Source organism: Staurois parvus, unplaced genomic scaffold, assembly GCF_062004578.1.
Source record: "Staurois parvus isolate SC_StPar_1 unplaced genomic scaffold, SC_StPar_1.0 ptg000012l, whole genome shotgun sequence".
Taxonomy (NCBI): Eukaryota; Metazoa; Chordata; class Amphibia; order Anura; family Ranidae; genus Staurois; species Staurois parvus.
The window spans coordinates 9,454,239-9,472,354 of record NW_028317808.1 but is presented as its reverse complement, the minus strand read 5'-3'; the positions used below and the strand labels follow the sequence as shown (position 1 = coordinate 9,472,354).

At 40.6% G+C, this 18,116-nt stretch overlaps 1 protein-coding gene across 4 annotated transcripts in view; it reads right to left on the bottom strand.

Moving 5' to 3' along the window:
- The window catches only part of CCDC171 (coiled-coil domain containing 171), a 111,001-nt gene that overhangs the window by 6,699 nt on the left and 86,186 nt on the right, over positions 1 to 18,116 (bottom strand). For 3 of the 4 annotated variants that reach the window (XM_089674757.1, XM_089674756.1, XM_089674759.1), the window contains 7 exons: positions 16,986 to 17,209; positions 13,514 to 13,702; positions 12,018 to 12,200; positions 11,227 to 11,372; positions 10,857 to 10,911; positions 4,741 to 4,872; positions 3,659 to 3,811 (listed from right to left, as the gene is read on the bottom strand). In XM_089674757.1, the coding sequence (XP_089530883.1) occupies positions 3,659 to 3,811; positions 4,741 to 4,872; positions 10,857 to 10,911; positions 11,227 to 11,372; positions 12,018 to 12,200; positions 13,514 to 13,702; positions 16,986 to 17,209 (1,082 nt within the window). The remainder of the gene's footprint in view (positions 1 to 3,658; positions 3,812 to 4,740; positions 4,873 to 10,856; positions 10,912 to 11,226; positions 11,373 to 12,017; positions 12,201 to 13,513; positions 13,703 to 16,985; positions 17,210 to 18,116) is intronic. The other variant, XM_089674758.1, reaches the window with a different exon arrangement.

The window sequence follows — 18,116 nt, the reverse complement described above, 5'->3', positions numbered from 1 at the left end:
GTCTTCTGGGACACTTCACAGGTGCCAGAAGACTGCCGGAACAATCAGGATGCCGCATGCGCAGTGGGCACTCGGCTGTGATGCCACAAGCTGTCACAGCCGGGTGCCCACAGTTGAGATGCGGGCGCCAAGGAGAGAAGAGGGAGAAAAGGGACAGCGCGGGTGAGCAAATTGCTGGAACCTGGGACAGGTAAGTGTGTTTATTAAAAGTCAGCAGCTGACTTTAAATAAACACAAAAATGACTGGAACTCTGTTTTAAACGGTAGCTATAATGGTTTGGGGTTTGACGACATTTATAAAAACCCGAACAGAGAGAATCTGGAGCAGCTGCGCAATGCAACTAATTAGCTTCTATCTTCAGATTGTTCAGTTAAGCTTTGAAATCAGAAGCAGATTGGTTACCATGTGCTCATGCTCCAGGTTCTGGCTGATTAAGTTTTGGTAGATTCCCTTCTTCACGTTTAAACCAAGATATATTATACCTCTTATTTACTTTATATGTAAATTTTTATTTTGCAAATAAACATTTACCCCCTCCATACTGGGCCAACAATTCCTTCATACATGCAAATATCTGCATTATTTTTGCTAGAAAATTACTTAGAACACCCAAACAGAATACAGTATATATTTTTAAGCAGAGACCCTAGGGAATAAAATTGTGGATGCTGCGATTTTTTATATCACATGGTATTTGCACGATTGTTACCCAATTGCTTGGTATCTATTTACTCAGCACAACATCATCTTTTATATTTTACCAAACATGTCATGCTTTAAAACTGCATATGCCCCTGAAATGGCGACAAATTCCAGAACTTAAAGAATAGGTTCAGCCTTTACAAAAAAAATAATGCACATCTTTTTGCAGGTAAAAAATATGCAGTAATTTTTTTTACTTTGCAGTCTGTATGGCATTGCACCTGCAATCAGCAGATCATGGGTGCAATGCCAGGATCCTGAAGACACCCTGTAAGCTGTCTGCCCACACCTCGTACAAGCAGGCAGTTGCTGAATGGCAAGAAAAATCAATGGACTACACAAGTTCTCACGTCAGTCACTTGTACTTGTAGGCATTCACAGAAAACTATGAATGAATAACGCAGCCGTGTGGGTGGATCCCTGCATGGCCGTGCTGTAACTACATTGTTACAGCAGGTGCGTGGAAACGTTCCAGCGCCAGCTGTCACATGGAGGGGAGAATTGGGGGGGAGGGGGGGGGGGTTAGAAGGCAGGAGCTGGAACTCAAACTATGGGTGGGTGGATGCATCGGTTTGATCAGATACTGTTACATGTGTTAAATCACAAAATCCTCATCGCTGCTGGTGTTATAGACCATAGAGATAATGGGGAAACTTCCGGTCCTCCCTCATCTCTAAGCGCAGCACTCTACAGCACTCAAAATGCTTTTTACATGATTCAACATGTGACATGATTGATTCTGTTCAGGAGTATTAGATACAGGACCTTCAACCTATTCCCCTTGCACTTATGATCTGTCATATGTGGTGAAGAAAATCCCACAAGGAGTACTCACAATTGTTACTGCAGATAAGAAAAATGTAAAGTGGTGCTAAAGTCTAAATGTGTTTTACCTTCATGCATTCTCTACAATAGGGTTAAAAAAAAAACACCCCACTACCTGTCCTAACCCCAGCACTATCTGTAAGCACTTACCTAGCTCCATGTCATCTCCAGCTCCAGCACTGCTCCCTTCACTTCCTGCTCTCACAGGAGAAACTGAGGGCAGTTGAACCATTGGTTCATGCTGCCATCAGTCAATTTCCTGTGAAAAGGGAGGAGGAAGTAACTTACCAACGCTGTGTGTGTGTACGTGTGCACACAACCCACCTCGGAAGCATGCATTGGTTACTACCTTTAGTATAACTATGAGCCCAGAAATGTCCAAAGATCTCTATGCTGTACATACTGATGCAGCAAGAAGTAGAGGACACCAGACAGCTATTCGCGTGTGTGGGGAAAGTGGAGAGTACATGCACAGTATGAACAAAGAAAAGAGCTCTATGAATGCAGGACACGTGGCTGACTGAGAGGTCCACCTCCTCCATTCCCACAGCACTTATCATTGATGGAAGCTATAATACAGCTTCTACGAATGGAGGAGGGGGGCAGAAAGGGCAGGCATAGTCAGCACTCTTGACAAGTGTCTATGACAGGTTCAGGGACTGTATTAACCACTAAAGCACCAGAAGTTTGTGGAGGTAGGTAGACAGAGGACAGAAGAATCACATAAGACTGCAGCCATCAGCACAAGGGACATTTCTCATTGAATTTAAGTACTGTCCCTTGTGGTGATTAAAAAAAATATATATATATATATATATATATATATATATATATATATATATATATATGACTGCATTTGGGCAAAAAAAATATCAACAAAGCCTTAAATAATCATATAGCAATATAAATGAGTCCTCATCTGATAAAATCCCCACCCTATAATTAGTGGCAAACAAATCCTAGGAAATAAATCTCCAAAAAATACAAAAATAAATGAACAACATTAAAAAAAATAAATAAGATGAAATGAAAAAATGAAGTAAATAAAGTCCTTTTCACAAATATAGTGGAATTAATACCCATGATTTATGACTAAGTCCTGGATGTGACGAAACGCGTCAAAGGAAGTGACATCGGACATACAGCAGGAACCGGAAGTGGTACGGCGGCCATCTTAGAGTTTGGAAACCGCAGAGAAATCCACCTGGAAGCTGCCTGGTAACCCTTTGAACTGGGAATACACTTACTACGCTTGTTTTTATTTGTCTGATGTAAGCAGATTGATTAAAAGGTATTGTTCCATTTTCCAAACGGTGTTATACTATTATATTATTGCTTGTCACCTATATACGATTTGGAGGAATCTTTATGAGATCTGGGCAAGGCTCATGTGGTACCATGATGGGAAGCTAATAAAAGTGGAAAGCTTCAGGAGTAGAGGAGAGGAGAAGAAGCGTTTCTGATGATACCTTCTATTGCTTTACAAGGCGTTTTATCTTATGATTTCTGGTAAGGGTATATTTGTGGATTTTCAGTAGAGGTGACACATCACTGGAGTTGTTTTTGGCACAGAGTGAAGCACATCACTGATTTTGCACAGTGTTGGTTTATTTCACAAAAAGTTTTGTTTTTTGCACTAATTTTATTTGCACCAAATAGAGTGATATGGAATATTGTTATTGAGGTAATACACTATTGTAAGTTTGTTTTTCTTTGAGGCATTCTCCAACCTCTTGGGAGCCAGAGGAAGGGCTCAACATCTCTAAAGGACTATCAAGTTGGAGTCTGGACATTGCTTTATTTATTTATAATTTTGGACTTTAATGACACTGGGTATTAATTCCACTATATTTGTGAAAAGGACTTTATTTACTTCATTTTTTCATTTCATCTTATTTATTTTATTTAATGTTATTCATTTACTTTTGTATTTTTTGGAGATTTCCTAGGATTTGTTTGCCACTAATTATAGGGTGGGGATTTTAGAAGATAGGGACTCATTTATATTGCTATATGATTACTTACAATTTCAAGGGTGAAAGTTTTTTATGAATATTGGGATAGTTTAGTAGATCTATTGGGTACCGTATTTCACATTTATAGCCTTAAATAATGACAAATGACAGTTACCGGAAGCAAGTCTCTGTCTTCTCGCAAGCATGCAGACTGTAGCTCCGACTTGAGAGTGGATATGCGCTTCTCATGTAACGTTATTTTTCTTTCAAGTGCTGCTGCTTTGGTGCATGCAATGTGGTAGACATCAAGGAAATTTCTGATCATAATCTGTGTGGGGGAGTAAACAATAATAAGGTAAGATAATGAATAACATCATACCACTTTCAGGATCATATGAAGTAGTGTTGAATAAAGTGGGTAAGGATTAAAACCTCTATCGGGTTTTACTGATGTCATTTGGTAGTTTTCCTACACTTGTCACAAGTTCATCAAGTCAGAGGAAATCTCAACGGAAACCCAAGCAATAATACAAACCCAAGAGAATTAAACCCTCCCAATAATTTACAAAATAAAAAAAAAATTAAATAAATAACTGGGGCTATACACAATATACTAAACATTGGTACCCCTAGGTTTTCACAAAACACTATTCACTGCTACACTGTATGGCTGAAAGTGTGTGTACCCCTGACCATCACAACACATCTAATTCCAAAACCATGACCATTAATATGGAACTGCCAACATCCCCCCATCCTTTCACTATTCTAGGAAGGCTTTCCACCAGATTTTGGAGTGTGTCTGTAGGAATGTGGGCCTAATCAGCCAAATAAAAATGTTTTAAGTCAGGTTGTGATGTTGCGTGAGAAGACATGGCTCACAATCGACAGTCCGATTCATCCCAAAGGTGTTCAGTAAGATTAAGGTCAGCGCTCTGGGCTGTTTCAGGCTGAACACATCCAATCATTTGGACCTGGACTGTGCACAAAGGCAGTCATGCTAAAACAGAATAGGGTCTTGCCCAATCTTAAGCTGACCATGCGCTGATTGAAATTCAGATGGTTCAGCACAGACTGGGTGAATTTTCATTAGTGTGTGCTGGGTGCAAATAGTGGGGGCATTTCTCTGCCACCTTGATTGTGTGGCTGAAGAGATCTGGCTAAATGAATCAGTGTATGGCCAGCCTTAGACTTGGTCTATATTGCATTCATATATAAAAATATATATTTTATTGATATATGATATATGAAAATGACCTGGCATATGTTAAACTCTGTTCCTCCTGTGTTTTCTTCCATTTCAAACATATTAGGTGTTAACTTTGGAAGCTGGATTGGTGCATCATGTTGTGTGGATGTCGCCAGTGACATTGATGCCTCATCTCTGATCTAAATAAAGAATATATAGAAACAACCAAGTAGTATCAGTCATTAACAGCAAATATGCTCAAGATCAACTGTTTTGACAGAAAAAAAAACACATTCATTATAACTAAACTCCATGCATGTTTTGTATTGGATTCTTACATCATAACACATCCCATTCTGAAACCAAAGACATTGGTATAGAGCTACCAACATCCCTCCACCCAGCTTGTACCGATATAAGTTTACATACTGTATCTCATACCTGAGGGGCTGCTGGGGAAGCGGACAATCGCTGTCAGTAGTTGGCACTTCTACAGTGATAGCCGCGATCTTCTTTTTCCGACCAGCTTCCCTTCTGCAAGAGGGGTGCTCACGTGGTGCTGCCGCCATTCAGAGAATGCCTTGCACTTTTTTGGATCACTTTTCCTTCCACTGATTCAACACACTATTCCTCCCTTAGACACTAATAATGCTTCCCTTCTGCAAGAGGGGTGCTCACTTGGTGCTGCCACCATTCAGAAAATGCCTTGCATTTTTTTTTTCAATGAATACAAAGTTTTCTCTGACTGTATGAGGCGGAGATCATGATGTCACCGTACATATCTCTACCTCATCTAATCAGAGAACAGACACTGTTTGCGTTCAGGGCTGCTCACCTGTATGCCTGTCAAGTTAGAATGAGTGGCTGTGTCCATGCAGCCGTTGTGTCCCCACAGATTTACATGGACTGTTTGCACAGAGCACCTGGTGGCTCCGGCTGCATAAACAGTCAAATCATGGTGTATGAGCCTCAGCGCTGTGTGAATGAGGCCTTTATCTGTGATTACATGAAGAGCTGACCAAAATATCGACTATCTGGGATAAACCAGGCTAAATTATTTAACTGGCTATTGTTGCTCTGTGTAATTTTGGTTGTTCATTTTAGTGATACTGTAGTTCAGAATTCCAGGATGTTAACAGAAAGTCATATGGACAGCACAGTGCAACAACCTAACCTTAGTGGCACTAAGCTGGCCAGTGAAAATTCCACAGTGGTTTTTAAAGAGAATGTATTGTGGGATTATACAGACTCTATTCTCTTTCGTCAGTGTATTTAGAATAAAGTAAAAACTCAGTTTATCAGTGGTCTCCAAACTGCATCCCTTTGCTTGCTTTTATCCGGCCTTTGGATCACTTTTCCTTCCACTGATGCAACACACTATTCCTCCCTTAGACACTAACAATGGGGCTGAATTCCTGCTACTGACAACAGAGCACTATTCCTCCCGCTGACATCAACGATGATGCACTATTCCTCCCCAACACCAACGATGGAGAACTATTCCTTCCACTGACACCAACAATGGGGCACTATTCCTTCCACTGACACCAATAATGAGACACTATTTCTTTCAATGATACCAATATTGAGGCACGATTTCTTCCAATGACACCAATAATGAGGCACTATTTCTTCCAATGATACCAATAATGAGGCACTAATTCTTAAATGACACCAGCGATGGGGTACTATTCTCCCAATAACACCAATGATGGGGCACGATTTCTCTCAATGACCCCAATGATGGGGCACTATCCTCCCATTGACACCAATGATGGGACACGATTTTTCCCAAGGATACCACTAAAGGGACACTTTCTCCCAATGACACCAAGGATAGGGCACTATTTCTCCCAATGACACCAAGGATGGGGCACTATTCCTCCAACTGACACCAATGATGAGGCACGATTTCTCCCAAAGAAACCAATGATGGGGCACTATTCCTCCCAATAACACCAATGATGGGGCACTATTCCTCCCAAAGATATCAACAATGGGTAACTATTCCTCCAAAAGACACCAATGATAGGGCACAATTCCTCCCAAAGACACCAATGATGGGGTACAATTCCTCCCAAAGACACCAGTGATGGGGCACAATTCCTCCCAAAGACACCAATGATGGGGCACAATTCCTCCCAAAGACACCAGTGATGGGGCACTATTCCTCCCAATGACGGGGTGTTATTCCTCCCCAATTACCAAAGATGCATTGTTTCCTCACACTGACACCAAGACAATTTCTGCTATCATTGGTCACAGTATGGCCACCCTAAAGTCAAGGAGAGTAAAGCAGCCCTTTGCTTAGAAATGTTATAGATCATATCATACGACTGATCAGAGCTATTTACCTAAACTGTGACCCCCTCCCCGTCCCGTCGCCAATTCTCTGCCCCTCCACCCGCCTATGCTAACATGTCCCCCACCCCCCCTCTCCCTTACTCTGCCTGCTCTGTGTGTAGCCCTCTTCCTAAAAAAATACAGGCAGAGATCAGTACAGAACACTTCTGTATTCATTAATCACTGACACATAGTAAACGCTGTGTTCTAGGCTTCATTTTATGAATAGAAGTCTATGCAGAGTCCTAGCCATTCATCCACAGTGCAGCTCAGGCTGCAGAGAAAGGAACTGTGAACAGTTTAAAAAAAAAGAGACATATTAGAAACCCCTGATTTCTCTCCAAACCCCCCTCCCCCCCAAAAATGTTAAAAAATAAAAAACTGTACCTCTACAAAAACAAATTAAACAAAAAACATAGCAAGGGTGGATTTAGACACGCCACATTCAGATCACGGTCCAGTGGTTACTGACAGGCCGTGAGGAAGCTATGTGATGCCTCCTCACCGCCTGTTTTAACTTCATTTTACCAACAAATGCGCCACAACCGCATGTATTGCACAAAGTTGCGGGGCTTATGCAGCACTTCGTCTTTGACATGAATGTATAGTGTTCGGTGGATGGCATTGGGCACATTGGGTCAACTTTGCGGTGGGCACCCTGTTCACTGCCTATTGCAGATTAAGGAGTGGTGTTTGGCAAAAACACAGCTCAACAGCACATTTTTGCCACCCCCAACCGCAAGTCTAAACAAGGCATATTACAGGGAGGCCATGTTTAGCTGCACAGGGATGCACAGGTGTTGTGTGCATCCCTATGCAGGCAGTCCCATCCATATTAACTGAGACAAAGTAGCTGCATCAAGACAGCCATTGCTCCCAACTTGACATCCATGTGGGTGTATGCTCCTGAACTCACACTCTTTGTGTTTGGGGCCATAGATCTACACCCGCACGGATGTTAGATCTGTCCTTGCAGCTGCTGCGTCCCTGTTGACATGAATAGAACTGCCTGCACAGGGATGCACACACCACTTTTGCATCCCCATGTGAGAAAACTCGGCCCTCCATGGATGTACACTTTAGTATACCCCATTGAAAGATGCCTTAGTATGAATTTAGCAGGAATTTGGTAAGTTATGTTGTGGTTTTGTGTGCAAATTAGGATTTTAGTGTTTGGGCTTTTTTAATGAACATAGCGATTTTCTAAACATTTGCGCAACTATTGTGGGGCCTAAAAAAAAAATCAGCAGCACCTACTTTTTATTCTACTGGTCATGTGCTTTCAGAAAATATATGGTCTGGAGGGTATTTTACAAACTCTGAAAGCTGGAAGTGAAAAACGAAAACCTCTAGATTTTTAGAGAAATCTGGTTGTTTACATTTTTGCGTACATTTCATTTTCTTCATTTCATAAAAAGGTGCAATTTAAAATTTACAAAGATCTGTTGCTTATTAACTCAATACAGGATAGGCTTTTATATTTAGTAATAATTTAGCAGGGAATTTGTAAAATGTGCTGTGTTTGTATTTGCCAATAATGATTTTAGAGTATTTTTAGCTAAAATAATTGTTTTAATAAACATTTGCACAAATATCACGGGGCCTTAAAAATCAGTAGCACCTTCATCTTATTCTACTGGTTATGAGCTTTTAGAAAATATATTTAAGGGGTATTTTACAAAAACTCCAAAAGTTGTAAAGGAAAAACCAAAAAGCAATGGAAAAAATTGCAAAAATGGTCTGGCCACCTGAGTTTAAAAAGGGAGTGCAGGGCTTGGCAGCAAAAGGGTTAAAGTGTAACTAAAGGCAATTTGTTTTTACTTTTTGGATAGCATGGAGACCCCTGCCAGTTTTTTTATTGCTGTCTGTGCTCCCATTTACCCTCTCTATTTTCATGGTTACAATTATCATTGAAAGTGAAGGTAAAAGCAAATTCCAGGAAAGGAACAGAGTGAAATCTTACAATGGCGACACTAGTTCTGGGGACAGCTATATCAACTAAGGATTCCCTCACATTGGAGGGATTTCATCTCACATTGGAGGGACACAGATGGAAAAAAAACCTGATGGAGGTTATAACTATCCCTTAATCTATTCAGAATGAAAAAAAAAAAAAAAAAAAGATTTGTCTTTAGTTCTACTTCAATAGTTTGTGCAATCTCACCTTGTTTAGGTGGGTTTCTTCTAGGTGTTTTTTCTACCACAACTCAAAGCATACTGGTAAGATTACTATTTCTAATACTGACCTACTGTGTTAAATTATGGCAGAGACATTAGTATGTGAGCTGTGACAGCAGACAGGGATTGATATCAATGATTTTATGCACTCCATAAAAACCTGGATGCCATAAAAATAAAGGACATAATGCACTGATGCAAACATCCACAGTTTAAGGGTGACTGTTTCAATGGGTATGCAGACTCACTGTGGACGTATGAATACTAATGTATTGTTTAAAATGCATTCACCTTTGTGTCCTTTCCTTTATCCCCAGCAGGAATGAGCTTAGGCATGTTCAGATTCTAGTCCAAATCCATGACTGAGCTTGCCAGGAAGCTGTTGTCTGTACTGGACCAATCATAAATGGCTGAGGAATTCCTTGACCTACAGCCGCATGTATACATGCCTGCTTGCTCAGGAAGGTTGAAACTAGGATTTGAATAAGTCCAAGTTTATCTCTAATCCACAACTTGAGAGTCTAGGTCTGAGGTATTTACATAGTGAACTATCAAACCTCCAATAAAAAGAAGAACACACAATGTCACAGTAGCGTCCTCTGTTCCCTTTTACATCACTCCCCACAGTAGTATCTTCTGCCCCCCTTCGCATCACTTCCCACAGTTGTATCTTGTGCCCCCCCCTTTACATCATTCCCCCCACAGTAGTGTCTTCCTACCTACTTTCACATCATCCACCACAATAGTGACCTCTGCGCCTCCCCCCCCCCACACACAGTACTGTTCTCTGCCCCCTTCACATCACCCCTCCCCCCCAAGTAGCATCCTCTCTCCCCTCATAGCAGTGTCCTGTGCCCCCCCATCCCAGTAGTGTCATCAGTTCCCAGCCCCCCCCCCCCCCACAGTAGTGTCCTGTGCCCCCCCAATAAAAAAAGTTTGCTCTGCTCCCGAGTAGTATCCTGTTTCCAGCCCCCAGCAGTGTTCTTTGCCCCCTTCACATTTCTTCTCCCCAACACACAAACACACAGTACTGTCCAGCCTTACTCTCCTACCTTATATACAGGTGTACAGCGGAGTAGGGAGCGGGAGGCAGCACAGTTCTGGATGGACAGCAGGAGTTGGCAGGGTTAGCTTTTCATATTACCAGCTGGTGGTTGGTTGCTAGGACAGCTCCTGCTAACCGTCAAGAACTGCTGCCACCCATTCTCTGCTCTGCTGTGATAATGAGAGCAGCAGAGGCTGTGCTGCCACCCGTCATTTAGTGATCCCTGGACTAGAGAGTTTGCAAAGCAGGGGTGTGTTCATGATCTACCCATCACTTGCTGGCGGTCAACAGGTAGACTGTGATCGTTGGGTTTCCAACCCCTGCTCTAGGTCCTTGAAACTACTTGAATTAGGGCTTTCAAATGATGGTCTGGGAAAACATTTGTATCCATGTGTGTCAAACTGCCCTTCTGATTTGCAGCTATTCTGCACATGCTGTAAGTGCACGTTCACCACCTAGCATGCATGCCCATATTGTTTTGAAGCTGGAAAATATGTTGTACAGACATAAAGCCATGGTCTATTTGTTAAGCTAAACTAAAACAAGAAATTCCTTATGGTCAAAATATAACAATGTTCATCTCAGTATAACAACAAGACCTATTGCAAACTCTAATACCTTTTGAAAGGATGCGGAAACAGACTTCATGTAGCTCATCAAGGTTTCTTTATCCCTGGAAGATCACATATAAACAAACATACTATTATTACCACAGCCAAGTAAGCATTTGATTGCAACTTAAAAACAGCTTCAAATGTATTGCGCCTGATCAAAATCAACTGAACAGATTTTATCTTAATAATTTATTTCAGAATAATTCAAAGAGTGCAAGAGTGTAAATATCTACAAATCATAGAAGAGGGTTATAGGAGTTATTCAATAAAGTTTTTACTCTGAATTTCTCAAAGACTTTGTACTTTCCCAGGCTTGAAATGAAAACATACTTTATATTGACCACTAGTTTGCTAAAACAAAACCTGACACCCACCTCACTGCCACACGTAGGGCACCTTCTGCACTGGTAATGCTCTTTTCCAGTTGACATTTGCCCTGCTCCAGCTTCCCAATCCATGCGCTTTGCTGACGTAAATATTGATCTTTTCTCTGTAGCTCCTTCTTTGCCTCAGAGAGACTCTACAAAGATCATTGGAAATGCAAAGGACGTGTTGTTACTTCTCAACATTCCAGCACGACTTCCATATAACCTGTGCCAAGAGAAATATGGAGGTTGCCACTGCTGACCTCTCCTGAAAATGCTTTTACCTGGCTAGCATGATAATCAAATGGCTTCAATAACTTCACTGACCAGGAACAAGTATGCTAATAAGGAGTTTAGACACTTGTTCATTACATTTGTCTGAAAACCAAGAGATTAGCATTTCCAGAAGCAGGTCAAGAATAGCAGCCTACATGTTTCTCTCAGCACGGGTTTCTTAGAAAATAGATCCGTCAGGAGATATATAAGGGTTTTGGGGTTATTTAAATTAAAATTATACAGGCAAGTTTCCTTGCAGTTATCCTGGTCCACCATCTTCATTTTTTTCTGGGTATCCAACCAGGAAAAGGAAGATTAGAAATGTTAATGTTAAACAGTGGCAGCTTTCAAGTTTCTTTCATGACAGGTTTACTTTAAGAGCACACTGAAATATGTTCTATATATGAATATTGCAATACTTAGGTTACAAATTCTCAGTTTTTCTAAGCTAGTTTATATTAGACTTACTGTATGTATAGAAAAAAGCTCTTTACATACAGTGCTAAAAAAAATGGAAAAGTTACCTTGATTGCCTCTGATAGGGTTTGATCTTTTTCTGCATCTTCCTTTGAGAGCAGTTGCATTTTAGAATTAAGATCCATTAATTGCTGAGACTGTTCATGCAGAAGCATCTGAGCTTCCTGCTCTCGCAGAAGAGCTTTATTGAATTCTTCAAAGGCAGTTTTAAACCGCTCATATGGGACCACCTTTTGAAGAAACAAACAAATTTGATGAAGAGATGAACTAGATACTTTGTCATAATGTGTGTGAATATGAGTGGAAAGCATTGGCATTTCAAACAAACTGTCTTGCTCTAAGCATTGAACTGAAACACTCACAGATTTATACAGTAAGGCAAATGGCAATGTGTAGTACCACAGCAATCAATTTCAATATACCTTTTCCATGATTTAACTATGATTTGCTACTACAAGCACTGCTGTTGGAATCGTATAATAAGATTGTATTTAGTATATATAATCCACTTAAGCAGAGTTTACTGTATAGGGGGCTTGACAAGCTTTAAAAAGTAAGTAAATAAAGCCATCTTGGCATACTCATTAGTGGAAATTTACAGAACACTGGAAAAACTCCAGCTTGCATTTTTTTAAAATACACTGTCCACCACAGGCAAGATCAAAATAAAATTATTAACCTTCAATCTGGAGGTGCCCTAGCAGAAAGTACACTGCCCCATTAGATGGTGCTCCTTTTTTGGGTTATATGGCAACCAGCGCTATTCAACCCACTTTCTGCAAGCCCAGACTATTATGGATGTCACCACATGGACTTGGGCTCACAGTACTGATCACTGAACAGTGCTCAAACAACATTATATGAATGTCGTTCAGTGCATCAATAAGGACTACTGTCAAAGGACAAGAAGAAAAGACTGTGAAATCATTGCTTTGGCCAGGAGACAGCTAGGATGTAGAGTATTTAGTTAAATAATTTATTCTGAGTAGTCTGCCAACACACCAAAAAATTTAAATTTTTTTTCTGACACGACGTACCACAGCACATGGGAGTGCGATACCATGTATTGTTGTGGCGTTCAAACCATGAGCACCAGAGCTGTATTATCTTAGTTTGTTGGCATTGGCACTGCTACATTCTAATGCACGTGATGTGTGTTAAGGTACAGCAAAGCACTGAATCACAAAAGGTGTGAATTGGGTCCAAAGGTATGAATTAAGTGCAGATGGGATTTCATTTCACCTGGCCACAATGGTGATTTTGTTTTCTAGGCCCTCCATACTCTTAGCAGAGATACAGAATATATCAAGATATAGTCCTGATTACTGTAATCTCAGGACAGTTCAGCAAAACTAGGGGCAGGCTGGCAAAAGCAGCAGAAGGCTATTTTCTTGTAAATTGGCATCCTAATGGTGGCAGAGCTTCAATCTGTGCTTTTCGCAAAACAGAATACAATCACATTAAAGTGTATCTTTAGTTGTTTATTAAGTAGGGAATGGTTAGAACTCATCTCCATAAAATTATTGCTTATGCCTCCACTTACACTTGCAGATTGCTCAAAATGCTGGCCATCCTCTTTAAGCTTCTGTGCCTTGTCAGCATTTTTGCCACGTTCACTGAATTTCTGCTTCATATCTGACAACTCCCGGCGCATGGATAGTCTTTCTACTTCTGCTGTATGCAGACGTGCAGTAAACCCAAATATCTGTTTTTTTAAGGCAGCTACGCATTCCTATTATATAAAGAAAAAATCAAATCAAACACACGCAAGCTTCTTACATGAAAGTGCAGTGATCATTAAAAACAAAAAAACTACATTTTATAAGTCCACCTGCTAATGAGAAACTGAAGTTGAAGTCCTAATTAGTTTAACTAAGCACTATGTTAAGTATAATTCTATTACATATACTGCCACGCAGTTCAGAAAATTGTTAATGCAAATGTAAAAAAAATAAATATATATACATACATATACACACATATACATACATACATACATACATATGCATACATACACATACATATACACACACGCTTTTTTTTTTTTCAAGACATGCCCAGTCAGCTGTAGAGCAGAAGATTACTACTACTAAAACTACATTCACATGAGCAGCTGGGGGTAAGAGTCAGATCTACGTGGTGCAAGCACGTAGTTTGTGAACAACAGCAGCTGTCAATGGTGGTTTTCAGATTTGTATTCTTTATGAAACAATTTTCAGCACCACCACTGTTTGTATGTGAAGCTGGGCTCACACTGTCAGTTGCTTTTTTTTGGGGGGTTTGGCAGATCGCTGCATCAACACAAGCAATGGTGATGCAGCGAGCTCTCCCACTGTATCTTTGTATTCTGACAGGAGGTACTCCTTTCCCCCATTCACAGCCAGAGCTAGAATAGCTCTGTCATGGCCTCCGTACTGAATGGAAGTGGCCTGATGTCACTTGTGACATCACTACAATTTGAGTGTAAACAGAATGCAGAAGCATTTAATTTACTTTTGCTTTTACAGGAGCCCAAAAACTTAAACTGTAATTGGTGCTGGATGCCAGCTGTCAGCTGTTCCAGCCTGCACCCCTGCCAGGACCCATGAGACCAATTGCCAATTTTAAATGTCACTGAGATGAATAGATGATATCCCAGTGCGGTTTTAAAAGGTCACTGATGACTCAAGTGGTTAATAGTCACTACATTTCACCATCCACAGGTAGCATGTATACTAGGACCTGGGAAGGTCTATAAACACTTTGAGTTATCAGGCCCAGGACAGGTCCATGGAGTAGGGCCAAGCACGGATTAGTCTGTACTTGGTGTGTTCATGTGGATTTTTAAAGGGTGTGTATGACCCTTGTTGACGCTTTTAAGGCTTGATAAAGAGGATAAAGAGGATATTCGTCTTTTAAATGCATTCCCTTGGAGACTGTACCTGTAAGCCAAATTGCCACATAGCAACAAGGAAGCTGATTGATCTCTTCTGTGACCTGGTCCTTGCATGCTCAGCCCTAGTTGCCATTTCCTTTATTGCTGGTTATGGAAAAAGGGGGATCATTTTTACATCTTACTAGGCAGGCTTGTTAGCGTTACTTCCACCATGTTCATATGAACGGATATTATTTTATAATAAATGTGTCATTTTGCTTGTCACAAGAGAGCCCTGAACTTTATTCTTATTATCCTAATTCCAGAGTTTGTGTACAGATGGGAGATCTGCAGTTTCTGTAGCAGCCTGTTAGCCCACGGAGCAAAGCATATCACTGAGCCATACCTCTGCATCCAGTGAGCTCATTCAAATGGGATTCCCAGAACAGTAAGCTGTGACCTTTGTGCTTGTTATGTAGAAATTTTGGTTGATTTAAAGGGCATAATTTGCAGTCTTCTGTTATGTTTTCCTCTGACATATTCTGAGCTGCACTTATTCTTTCCATTGCTCTCATCCAACCTGTCCATGCAACTATCATGCGCTGCAGAATATTGTTTGTTCTTCTTTTATTTAGAAAAAACTGAGGCATGCTGTTAGCAAGAAGGGTTATCATGAGCCAGCCTGCAGTTTTGTTTGCCATTATCTAATCCTCCTGTAGACAACAGTATAACCTAAAAGGTAAAAGACTTCCTATGTCACTCAATGGACAAAAAAGAAAACAAACACTCTATTATCTCTAGCAGGGGTTTTCAGGTCACTAGATTACTGACAATTGTAGGGGGGACTGATCCGTCAAAAACAGATCATGTTTCCTGCATGCATCTCAAGTTTTACCATTCAATTCAACTGTCAGCCTATACTGCCCTGTCTAGAGGAAAAATGGACGCTTGCATCAAAAAACAAAAAAACAAAACAAAAAACAACCCATTGTTCAGCACAGGATAACCCTGCTCACAACCATCATGCCTCTGTTTTGTAGAAAAGTATTACTAAGAGCATGAAACACAGAGGGGGGGGGGGCTTGTGTACCGCAATGGACTCCCAGAAAAGGATTTTAGAGTGAGTACAAAAATCTTATTTATTTTTCTTTTGGCCATTCAGGGTGTAGGAATTCTTAGAAGTCTCAGATTGCTTGGATATCCAAAAGTAGTCCAAAAGACTGGCTGGGAAGCGGTGCTGGAATAAACCAACCTGAATAAAGCTGAGCATGGTGTGGGAGATTTCGTAAGGTAGGTAATGACATTCACTGTCAGGCTCAAAGTAAACCCTCAGGTTCAAAAACACACAGATCATGCACATAATACACATACCCACACATGTGCAAACAAGAGGTAGCTGCGATACAGTCCCAGCCTAATAGAAAACAGAGGGAAATTTAGAATGGTGGTAGAGCCTAACATAACTCAACAGCCAGAAGGGCAGAAAGCAGCCCTGAGTGAGGCACACATAGCTGAAAAGCTGCTGAGGAAAAAGAGCAGACACTATGAGCAAACATTCTGCCCCCTCAACTGTGACATCACCAAACTTACTAAAAGGCCAGAAAGGTGGCTGAGGGAAATAGAAATGCTGCCTGCAGCACAAAAAACAGTGTTCAGCCTCTGCATACAAAGCTCTAAAAAGAAGCTCTTAACCCATAGTCACACCACGGAATCCCCAGAACACTGGCCTAATTTGTAGCAAACGCCTGTGAAACTGAACACAGAACAGATTATACATTCTCACAACATGTCTTAGAGCTGACATTCAACAAGGAATCCCCAAACACTTGCTTGACCTGCAATGTAAATTCAACTGAGAGTTGACACAGACAGATCGTTAATAATTGAAATTCTTCCAAAAGAAGAAAGAACAACAAAGCTGAAGAAAACACTTCCACTCTCCTATGGACACTAGAATAAACTGACACATGATGGTTGTAGGCAGGGTTGTCCTGTGCTGGCCAATGTTTTTCCTGTTTCCAATGTCCATTTTTCTTGTAGGCATGACAGAATAACTCAGCAGTAGAAGACGTAAAAGAAATGATGTGTCCCTCAATTTACCATAAAGAAATTCAGTGTAATTTCTACTGACCACTGTTAAAACACAGATGTGATGCCATACCTTGACTGGAGTGGTACTGGTCAGGCCCACATTTGGCATCTGGCCATAGATCTTGCGAAGACCACAAGCAAGTCTGTAAGCAAGGGAATCAGAGTCTATGTAAACTGAATGTCTGTCAAAGGCCACAGTCCTATATTCCATCTCTGCATTTAGTTTCTTAATCAACTTTGAGAAACAATTTCTGGCTGTATCAATTATCAGTCCTTCAGAGCTACAATTCAGATCTAAAAGAGAAATAAAACAGGATTAATACTACTTCATATATTTACCAAAGATATGATTTGTACTAACTACATCGCAATTAACTATTCATTCACAGTATTACAGAATAAGGTGGCCAATATTGCAAAAGTGTCACATGGCAACTGTATGCACTTAATTGATGTTATAACAATATTTAGAAAATGAATTCCTTTTGTTTTTATTTAACATGCTACTTTTTTCAGCATTTACCTGCAGACCAAGCTGTCCAGCAAAAAGAACAGTGACAGGACATGAGACAAACAAAATACTGAAGAAGTTACTTAAAGAGCTGGGGCTTTATTCAAACAGAAGATTGAAACCAAAAACCCTTGGTAGTGTGGTATATTTTGTGTCAACCCACATCACTGTCACTTTTGCTGACCAGCATGTACAAGTGGATAAAAAGAATATGTAAAAAATAGGATTTTTGACTTGCCTGTAATATTCTTTCCTTGGAGCACATTACAGGAATCAGGCTGGGTTAGCTACTTTCATATGATTGGAGACTGGCAAACAAAAGCTTTAAAAAGGACAGCCCCAGCATAATCTCCCCACTCTCAGCGAGCCTCAGTTCATTAGCAAGCAATAAGAAATAATCATAAGAACCTCTGTACCATGCAATCCATTGCAGGCAAAAGTACTGCAATTGCGACCTGCGTTTGGAGTGTCTTTAACATGGACAACTGCATTGTGTTTTGAACACAGTGTGGGAAACGTGCACGGAATGTGGGATTCCCATACCACATTCTGGTGTGAACGGGGCCTGAGTGCAGTCTGATGTACCTTATGCCTGAAACTGGCATTACTGTAGAAGAGGTCTGAACATCCACCTGATAAAAAAAATTAACAAAGGTATGAACATAAAAACAAGTGGCAGCCTTGTAAATC